Source organism: Filicampus tigris, chromosome 8, assembly GCF_054856515.1.
Source record: "Filicampus tigris isolate MCC_2025a chromosome 8, RoL_Ftig_1.0, whole genome shotgun sequence".
NCBI classification, from domain to species: Eukaryota; Metazoa; Chordata; class Actinopteri; order Syngnathiformes; family Syngnathidae; genus Filicampus; species Filicampus tigris.
In genome coordinates, this window is record NC_141224.1 from 15,081,729 (window position 1) to 15,092,950 (window position 11,222).

General features: G+C 39.1%; 1 protein-coding gene across 1 annotated transcript; it reads left to right on the forward strand.

The window, feature by feature from the left end:
* Window positions 1-1,978: 1,978 nt before the first annotated feature.
* On the forward strand, window positions 1,979-10,808 carry LOC147143890 (protein tyrosine phosphatase type IVA 3-like). The gene is made up of 7 exons (XM_086038348.1): window positions 1,979-2,259; window positions 6,247-6,680; window positions 7,561-7,706; window positions 7,962-8,054; window positions 8,374-8,504; window positions 8,666-8,740; window positions 9,057-10,808. The coding sequence occupies exons 3-7, from the start codon at window positions 7,611-7,613 to the stop codon at window positions 9,175-9,177; spliced, it is 516 nt and encodes a 171-aa protein (XP_085894474.1). The 5' UTR covers window positions 1,979-2,259; window positions 6,247-6,680; window positions 7,561-7,610; the 3' UTR covers window positions 9,178-10,808.
* The last annotated feature ends 414 nt before the right edge of the window (window positions 10,809-11,222 follow it).

Consider the following 11,222-nt stretch of genomic DNA (forward strand, 5'->3'; position numbering starts at 1 on the left):
TGAGTCAAGGCACATTTATTTCATTGAAAAAATCCCGCGGCACACCACCATCTGAAATAGTGAAAAAAAAAAGCTTATTTTAACAATATAAGTTTATATAAGCATTTTTTTTTAACATTGAAGAGTGACGTTATAATATAACGTTTTAATATAACGTCATTCTGAATAGGAATTATATAAACACAAAGAAAAAAGTTTTTATAATGTTTCGTATTGATACTTATTCAGTGTGAAACATGGGCCTGTTTGGACAAACATGCGTCACTAATTCGCTTGTCTCTAAACAAATACAATGAGCTACCTGCTGCTGCTACCTACTGGTATGGAAGAGTACTACAATGCTGCCAGGCGCTAGACCGCACAGACACACAAATTAGATAATTTTCCATGGCACACCTGACAATATCTCACACCAGCGGCCGCGCCACACAGTTTGAAAAACACGGTTGTTGAGCATCCCAAACACGGCCCCATGTTGCAAGGATCTGTACACCTTGATGAGTAGCACAACAATGGGCCCGAGTAAGGCCACCAATAAAATGCATTTCTGTTCATTGTCCATATCATGCCCATATCATAACCTCACCACCACCATGGGTCACTCGATCCATAAGACACAGACATTAGCATAATGCTCCTCCACCTGACGCGATACATGCTGTCTGCCATCTGCCCTGTGCAGTGAACACCGGGATTCATCCATAACAAGAACACCTCGTCAAGGTGCGAATGTGAGCGTAATGCCCACACAAGTCGGTTACGCCAATGAACTGCAGTCAGGCCGAGACCACGATGAGGCCGACAAGCATGCCGATGAGCTTCCCTGAGATGCTTTCTGACAGTTTGTGCAAAAAATTCTTCAGTTACGCAAACCAAGATGTCAGGGTGGCTGGTCTCAGAGGATCTTGTGGTTGAAGATGCTTGAAGTGGAGGAGTGGAGGTCCTGGGCATATTTGCAATGTGATAGTTGTGGTCCGACCTTGAGCGGCGCATTGTGCAAGAACCCCCTTTTAGCACCTGGTTTTGACCTGTCTTTACGATAACTACTGTACATTTATTTCCCATCATTCTCCAAGAATGCCCCCTTGTCGCATCTTCTACAGAGGGGGAGACAACAATCAGGTACACACTTCCCATACAAATGACATTGATTTAGATGCCAAAACCCATTTCAAGTAGCATTTACTGTGTAATGAGCAGTTGTACATTTTGCACAATGAACATACAGTACCAGAAACTGCCACTGGTGTTTTTAATCCATCACAGGGACATATTTTACATCTTTTAAAAATTCAGACATTCCATACCAAGGACTTTTTTTTTCACGTGGTGGCTAGCACTGAATGAGTGAAGAACTAGATTAAGTTGGGTAAATCCCGACCGAAGGCCCATGTACCAAATGCACGGCTGGTAATGGTTAAAATACACACAAACGTAGTGAAAATAAAAAGCAACAAAACCCATCAAGTCTTGCCAAAATTCCCCCCAAAACAGATGTCTTTTTAAAAGCTTTATAAAAATATCTGCAGAAGCTGTTCTGAGCTCCTTGTGTCTGTGAGAACTGCTTCAAGCAATAGTGAGGCTGTACCAAAAAACAAAACCAACAAACAAGCCTTCTCTAGTGATAGGAGATGGTTAATTCCATGAAATGCACTGAAAGGTTTGACTTGTCCAACCTGTTTGGTAGCTTGAAGCGCAGTCTATTTTTAGAAGGAGAAATAATAAGAAGGAGAAAACCGAGAAGGCACTCCTCCGGGAGACCAAGATTTTTTTTTAAATGTATTTTTTGCAGATGAGTTATATTTGCTCAAGGGTTGTTAGTTCCCAGGTTATAATCAACAGTCTTGTTTAGAGGGGGGAACCACGCTATAATTGTCACAAGTGCTTACCAAGTACCTGCATGGTGAAGGGAAGGAAAGGGAAGGGAGGGAAGAAAGGGGTGAAGTGGATGGAGAGGGGGCGGCGAGGGGAGGAGTGTGGCTCTTCTCCCTCTAAGAGCATTAACTGTCGAGTGTTCTGGCGGTGACAGAACTGTCAGGGTCAGATGGCTGCTCAGCCTGATTACACCGGCTCACCGTAGATCCTCGTCTACTATACTACATACTGCTAAGCTAGCACGTTCTCGTTGTGCGGCGCATTTCGCTTCTTTTCTCGGCGAGGCAGAGGCGTCATCCAGGAAGGAGCTACAGGTGGTTGCACAAGACCGCCAAGACCGCAGTCTGAGTCTCTATCGAGAGATGACACGGACCATCTAAAGCGGTAAGGACAAACTCTCACGAGATTCCCTTTGTTGTTGTCACTGCACGACTGAGGTGCGCGCTAACTTTGCAGGTTGTTGCCACCTAGGAGCTAGTGCGTCACGCATACATGTGGATATAAATACTGTACGTCTGTGTATTCGGTGTCAAAGGGGGTTACGAGCAGACGAGCTGCAGCCTCTGCAACATAGTAGCGTAACTGCGGCTCGTCAGTTTGTGGAGTTCCCATTCTGCTGAGCCTTCTGAGGCAAGAGTCGTACGCATCAGGCTCATACAATCAATACAGAGGTGGCAAAAGTGCTCACACTCGACTTTGGTAGAAGTACAGGCACTTTGCAGATAGAAGTACCGATTCTACTCCTTGACTTTAGTAAAAAAAAAAAAAAAAAAAAAGACTCAAATTTACTACAGTACAAAAGAAAAATGATTAAAAAAAGATTTGTTACTGTACAGAGGTGGAACTGTATTTAACTCATTCACTGCCAAGGACATATTTACTGTATTTCACTTTTCGCAGTCCACCCATTCAATCCCAGGAATTTATTTATATATTTTTAAAAACATTTTCAAACGTTAGGGTAAAAGCGGGTCTGGCATTGAATGAGTTAAGTAGATTTTACATGTATCTGTATTCTGTATAACGCTTTTTTACTTGGACTCATTACATTTAGATACAGATATGTGTGCTTTCTAGTCCCTATTTTGCCAAAACTGACTTGTTACTGTTTGATGTTGATGATGAAAGGAAATATACGTAAATACAGAAAGATAAAGTAAAGTAAATTGTGGTTAAGATATAGATTGATTGAGATGATGGGGTAAAAAAATTAAAAATAAACAGGCAGGGGTGACATGGAGAAACAATGAACAACCACGCCATCAGATTGGGAGAAGCAAGATATTCCCCATCTATGGCCCATGCATGGAATTGTTTAAGAGAACTATTTGATGTTTTCAAAACATACAAGACGGGATTTTTTTTTTCAGGTTTCCCTGCTAATTTAGCATTTTTGTTACTCAATTCACAATTACAGCAAAGCTATGGAAACACTATTATACCATCAAACTCAAGCCGGCACTAGCTAGCTTTGGGTTTATAAAACTAATATATCTTTTTTTAAAATGAGTATTGTAGATAAGTGACAGTAAAAATTCACTTTTAATATTGTATTTAAGTACATTTTAAAGTCGGTATTTTCTGGCCTGTAAATAAATTTAGGAAATGAATCAGTACTTCTACCATATTTTTAGCACAACTATCTGTACTTTCGCTTAAGTGTAGAGCGTAAATACTTTTGCCGCTTCATATACTGTACCCATTTTGATAGCTTGAACCCAAACCCTCAGATGACCCAAACCTCTGCACACAAAATCACACACAAAAAAAGCTAGCATTGGCTCCAACCTTTATGCCCCTTCAATAGTATAGCTTTGTCAACATTCTAAACTGACTTACAAAAAAATTAAATGGCCCAGTTAGCTAATGATAACGAATCATTCTAGGAGACGTCAACATCAAACAGTTACCCTGAATAAGACCCTGAATGGGGAATATCTTGCTTCTTTGAATCTGTTGCACCACAATTGTTAAGACTCCTTGGTTCATGTTATTCCAAAAATCAGATTATTCAAAATCCAAACTGGGGTTGACTTCATCTCTCTCTATTTATGTTTTTTTTAGGGTTAGTTATAGTGTTTTAAGATGTGCAGAGTAAAGGAAAAACCGTGGTCAGAGAAACATACACTCGGGTACAGTTGGCTGAAAAATCTACTTAAGTACCTTAACCAAATATTTGTACTTAGTTACTTCCCACCTCTACACACAAACGATGCATATACGCGTCAACCTCATCGGGCATTTAGCACATCTTTTTTTCCCCAGCGTGACTTAAGACAGGTGGAGCACAAGGCTCTTTCTCTTGTATGTGTTAACTGGGTGTCATTTTTATGGCAAGTACAACACTGTAGCAGCATTGATCCACTTTGAAGTTACTGCCAGACTGCCCTCTGGGCACATACCCTCAACCCATTGTAAGGTTAATACTGTACATGTTATTCTGCAGTCAGCTGTGGCGTTCTATAGGAAGTTAGGCCAGTAATAACCAATCACTGTGCCACGGCACAATGGCAAATGTCATTCAAATGGTTCCAAAATATTTTTTTTTATTTACTACAAATAATGTATATTTGTTCATCTGGCGGCGGCACGGTGGTCGACTGGTTAGCACGTCCGCCTCACAGTTCAGAGGTCGGGGGTTCGATCCCGGCTCCAGCGTCCCTGTGTGGAGTTTGCATGTTCTCCCCGTGCCTGCGTGGGTTTTCTCCGGGTACTCCGGTTTCCTCCCACATTCCAAAAACATGCATGGTAAATTGATTGGACACTCTAAATTGCCCCTAGGTGTGATTGTGAGTGCGGATGTTTGTCTCTGTGTGCCCTGCGATTGGCTGGCAACCAATTCAGAGTGTCCCCCGCCTACTGCCTGAAGACAGCTGGGATAGGCTCCAGCACGCCCCGCGACCCTTGTGAGGATAAGCGGTATCGATAATGGATGGATGGATGTTCATCTGGCTATGTCAGTGACACAGTGGATGACTGGATGACAAAAGGTACAATTAAACAATGCCATATATCCATCATTATATATTTTTGTTACATGTTTGTTTGGTAGTGTCCCGTGAGATTTTTCTCTTTTAATACATTTTCCTTGGCTTAGTAAAGGTTGGAAAACATTGAGTTAGGCAACCAGGCATGACTCTATGTGATAATACTATGATCCATTTTTAACTTCTTTGGGTCATGACCCAGCTTATGACAAGAAAAAGAAGCAGAGCAACTGTGGGCACACGTTTGATTTTTCAGTTTCACCACCTCCGTCTAAAATAATAGTAGTATACTAAGGTATTATCACCGTCCGGACTTGTTTTGTTGTTTTGTGCGTGTACTGTGCATTCACTGGGTCATTGTGTAAAAAGAACACAGGGAAATATCAGGAGTATAGATATTGTATCAAGATAAACAACAAAGGTATCCAGGTATTTATTTAGCTAGGCAGTCTCTCAACAGTTTATTTGTTCAACAGTGAGTTTGAGATTCAGGTCATGTTTTATGTGATCAGTGTCGGCAGTGGAATTTTTTGTATTTATATAAGACAGTGTTGAAACGCCAGAAAACTTGCTTAATTGAATAGGTTGTAATATGATTTGTATCGAAAATGATGTTAGTACAAATATCATAATGTTAAGTTTTGACACATTCAGAGAGGTACAGATTAATTTAATCGTATTACTCTGCATCAAATTTAAATACGGTTCACCCTTTTATGAACAGTAAACAAAACATTAAAAACTATTCTTAGAAACCTTTGCATGCAACGAACACAGTTATCAGAACTCTCTGCTGATCACGAGGTACATTTTGTATGCACGTGTTCAATGAATATCTCTCTAAAAGTGGCAATCAAATCTGAGAATTATTGACGCACGTTCATTTGTTATTATTACACCGTGTGCGTCCCATGACCAGTACCTGATGGCCTGTGAATGTAAATACTATGACACTAAATAATCTGCAACCCATCACAGGATAATAACTAAATATAGATCGTCAACAACCTAGAATAGACGACACTGTTGTGGAACAGTCAGTGAGTGAGTAATTTGCCATGTGACAGGGTGCTTGTGCGTACTTGTATGTGTGTGTGTGTGTGTGTGTGTGTGTGTGTGTGTGTGTGTGTGTTGCCAGAGGTGAATAGGTAATCACAGATTACCCTTTCGTCTTTCCCTGGCTGTTTGTCTGAGTCTTTGTCCACGTGAATCAGAGAAGGGATTCACATTCAATCACAGTCCCACACTTTTATCCCACAGTGTAGTGTAATTAATAAATTAATTTGTGTACCGTAACTGTAGCATTAGTGAAAAAATATTTGTACGTGAAAGTGGTATTGACAGGAATTCTGCAGTTATGGTTTGTTTATCCTTGCCTTCACAGAAGCACTGGTTGATGGCGTTTGTGCGACAAAGTGGTGACTACTGCCACGCTCAACACATGTAGACCCAACCAATGATGTATTTGTACCATGCAGTTGTGGGACCCTGAAGTCTGAAAAAAAACTAATTGTGCCTGGCCAAACAAGTCATCTGATGGGGTAACAAGTGGAGCCTCAAAATTGAAGTGGAGAAGGACTGGAAGACCTTCAGTTGCTGATCATAAAGTACTAGAGAGAAGAACTGATATCAGTTTTGTGACATTGAAACACAGAGCTGACACATTGTTGCCTCCTGGGCTACGCAAAACTGATGGGGTAAAATATTTTCCTCCATTTGGAAATTTGCTTTCTTAAATTTCAACATTTACATCCACCCACCCATCCAACCATTCATCCGTCTATTGAAGTCTCAGCAGCTACACAGCTGAAATTAAAGGTGAGAGATTTCAGCAATTTGGTGACCACATCTTGGAATATACATGATAAAACTATGCACTGTTTTTGAACACTGTGCTGGATTTTTGTATTTCACGTGTTGAAAATGAAGTCAATTGGTTGTTTCTCACTGTAGCTTTCAATGTCATTCATGTATTTATCAGAACTCTAACTAAAATAGTTGTGGTAAACATGTTGAGGCACGCAAGGCATCCTTGATTATGGAATTTAAAATTCCATTCCAAACTGTGTAAACAAGCACCTGCTTTCTCAGTGTACCTTATTTCCATACAAGAGCATTATGAGGCAGTATGACAAGGAAACACTTGCTTTTCTGAAACGCATGCTTTTCAGAAACATTCTACATGTTTTAAATGTAGATGGAGTATGCATTGTTGTTTAGAGCATAATGTTGTGAAGTTATTGGAAATGGTCAGTAATAAAACAGCATTCTATTATATCTGATGTATTGACATGCAGTACTTCGCGTTATTAGTCCAATAGTGGAATTATCTCCAGGTTGTGTGAAAGTTTTTTTTGTTACAGTGAACTTTGTTACAGGATTGAAATGGGGATTATTTGCCAGCAACACCAAACTATACACACGCGTTAGGATGATTCTTGCGCTATACCTTCAGCTCTATGTGTATAAAGTTGAGAGGTTTATTTACAAAAGGGTGAGTTCAAAAATCCAAACAGCCGACAGAAGTAATTGCAAGTGTGACAATGCTATTCGAGGTGTGCCGTGTCACAAAAGATATGCGGTATATAAATCCAAACTACTAAGTGTCCCCTTTGAAGTAAATTACAATGGAGTCTAATGCACTTTCTCTGACACTGACACACTTCTATTTCTAACATCTCTCTTCTAAAATGTATAGGTTAAAAGTCTTCCCTGGACAATTGTGGGCCAAAGGTCAAACTGGTCATCATGAACCGTCCAGCGCCAGTGGAACTGTGCCACAACCACATGCGATTTCTAATTACACATAACCCAACTGACAGCACACTCGGATCCTTCATAGAGGTAAGATTCTTTATGTCAAATAATGTCACACTGAACAATACAGCAACTAATTTTCACCTGCACATGATTAAAAATGTGGTAAAGTGACGCAGTTTTCCTAAAAAACAATCAAATGATTTATATGCTAGTTTAACACATTTTAACCTTGCGCAACTAATGTGCATGTTTGAATGAATTAAATCCCAAGAATTATTTTTCCATTGTTACTGAGGAACTAAATTAACCGGACTAAATTCATGTACTTTTGTGTTCCAGGACCTGAAGCGATTTGGGGTCACAACAGTGGTTCGAGTCTGTGACATCACATATGACAAAACGCCACTGGAGAAAGAAGGCATTACTGTGGTGGTGAGGACATACCTGTACACACACGTACACTAACATTTTAGGGTTATCCTAAAATTTCACTGCCCGAGCTTCTGTGAGTAGTGCACAGCTTTCATGGTTTAACTTCCACACACAGGTGGCAACGCTCCCTCTCACACACTGTGCCACAATAGTGTCGTCATTAAAAAAATAAAATAAAAATGCAGTAGTCAAAGTGTCCACACGAAAACAAAAGTCATCACAACAAAATCTGAATTGTAGCGATGGTCCCCAATAGGCATGAAAGACAAGTCACTAAACACTTGCAGTACATGGCGGTTTCTCACTGCTTCTCATCTAGGACTGGCCATTTGACGATGGTGCCCCGCCCCCAACTATACTAGTTGATGATTGGTTGAGTTTACTGAAGAAGAAGTTTCAGGAGGAACCTGGATGCTGTGTGGCTGTTCACTGCGTGGCAGGCCTCGGAAGGTTAGCTACACGTCAAATGAGTTTCAGAGTCCATACAAGATGCACACACATGATGACAATGTTATTGTCAAAGACATTAGTAGATGTTGTACCAGTTTTGTTACAGATTTATTTCACCTAATGTAAATATAGGTCTAACAAAAATGGCTGTGTCCACACAGGGCTCCTGTACTGGTTGCGCTGGCTTTGATAGAAAGTGGAATGAAGTATGAAGACGCTATTCAACTCATCCGACAGTTAGTATACTCCAACCTTATTTTTGATTAAATAAATATGTATTATTGTTGGAAGTAAATAGGTGGACGTAATACTGTGATAGGGAACAATACAACTTGTTTTTAACCTCAAGTCTGCAGTCAATATATGAAGGCGACTTGATCCTTATGCTTTTTGAGCATGTAAGAAAATTATTTATGAGCACCATTTTTGTTTGACAAACCACAAAAGTTTTCTTCTATTTTTTACGAACTAAATAGGTGCAATGTTTGACAACTTTCAAGAGGACGTATACATTTGGAGTTGTCATTTATTTGAAATGTTTTTGTGTTAAAGGAAGCGTCGTGGAGCCATCAACAGTAAACAACTAACTTACCTGGAGAAGTATCGATCCAAGCAACGACTCCGCTTTAAAGACACTAACACCCACAAGAACAAGAAGTGTTGCACTATGTGAACACACACAAACACAAAGTCAGTCACACGTTTGGACAAAAGAAGATTGCTATACCCGATAGAGGCCTTCCCTAGGAAATAATGCTTTTTGTTACGCTCCTTCCATTACAATCGACTGTTTTCCCTGTTTGTAATAACATTGGGTCTTTAAAAAGAGTATTACATTTTGGATGTTTGCTTCAGTAGCTAGACCGGCCATGAGGGAATGCAAAAAGTGGGTGAAACTGATTGTTGAGGCTTGGTGAGGTTGCTAAGTAACATATAAGACAGTTCATTGAAGAAAGGGCGGGTTAATCTTGCAGCATGTGACTCCAAATATATTGGGACATTTAGGTTGTTGTTGGTTTTTTTGTACAGATATTCCGTATAATTTATTGACATCTATTTTTTGATTCTTGGGTACCCCAAAGTTGTCTAACTTGAAACAATTCAAAGAAAAAAAGAAGACTGTAAGGGCTCATCTTGTCAGAATTATATTTTGCATGAAAATCCTAATGCTGTAAGCATGTTGGTACCCATAAAGCCTTCTCTTTGGTTTTCACAACCAATGTTTGTGTGTTTACATTTCAGAGTGTGCATTTTGATATCCATCTACAACTGATTGGTGTTTTAGAGAAGGCTTCGGAACAAACAATATGGCAACAATAACCATGTACACATGTGTTAATGAGAGAAAAATAATACTGGAAATTAACCCATGAAAATCAGACATTGCTTTTGAATTGTGGTTCAGCAGAATTATTGTAAGAAAATAAATAAATAAATGAAAATCATGAAACAGGCCTGGATAAAAATGATGGTACCCTTCACCTATTTTGTTGCACGACTTTTCAAGGCAATTACTCCGATCAAACAAATTTGGTAACTTTCATTGAGACTTCTGTTCCTCTCAGCAGGTATTTTGGCCCACCCTTCATGAGCAAATTGCTCTAGTTGTCGCAAGTTTGAAGGTCATCTCCCACAAAGTCCACTTTGGCTGAAACAACAACTGGTGGTGTCATCTGACACTTATGTAAAAACTACCTTGATCTTAGAGTTCACCTTTAATTTCTTTGTAGGTTTTTCAGGGCTCTTTTCTTACCGTTTGTATTATCCGTCTCTTCAATTCGTCATATATTTTCCTCCTCTGGCCACTTCCAGGGAGCTTCAAGGGAGGCTACAGTCCCGTTGACCTTAAATTTCGGTATAATATGTGCAACATCAAGCTGCCTGGAGGTGGTCTTGTATCATTTACCTTAAAATAAGCCTGTAATGTTAACTAGAGTACACACATTGGCTGAATGGCTCATCTTCTCTAGGGGTACCATAATTTTTGTCCACGCCTGTACACGATTTTTAATAATAAAATTTTATATATATATATATATATATATATATATATATATATATATATATAAAATATGATTCTATTCTTAACTTTGAAACCCAATTCAAAAGCAATGTCTGATTTTCATTGGGTAATTTTCACAACTTTATCATTTATGTATTATTGTTATAGTTATTATTAATAGTATTAGTATTTTTCTTTCATTAACAGATGGGTGCCATTAATTTTGTCCCTGTGTGTATATGATCAAAAATGCCTGAAAGGTGTGGACTAAATGTAAATATAAAAATATATGCTTGAGTCAATGTCATGTGTCATTTTTTTCTTACATAAGACTTGAATTGTAAACAGCTCCAGCTGGAAATATTCCAAAAGAATTGAATACTATAGCAGGAGTAGTGCACTGCCACCTGCCAAGGCCCAAACATTCATTTGATCAATCAATCTAATCGTTTAATTCAAATTCTGCAATAGAAGTGTACATTACAAAGACATAAATTGGACGTTTTTCACTATTTAAGTGTGTTTTTGTGTGCAATAGTAGAGCTCAAAGGCAGTTTTAGATGTTGGGTGGTGTCACTTTGGGTCAGAGAAATGGTAGGGCTACAGTGTTGAGACAAATGTTTGATATTTCAAACCTTTATCATGGCAATTGTTTTAATTGTCAATACATTGTAATCAAATTGAGCCTTGCAGTTTTAACTTAGTTAATAGTAGAT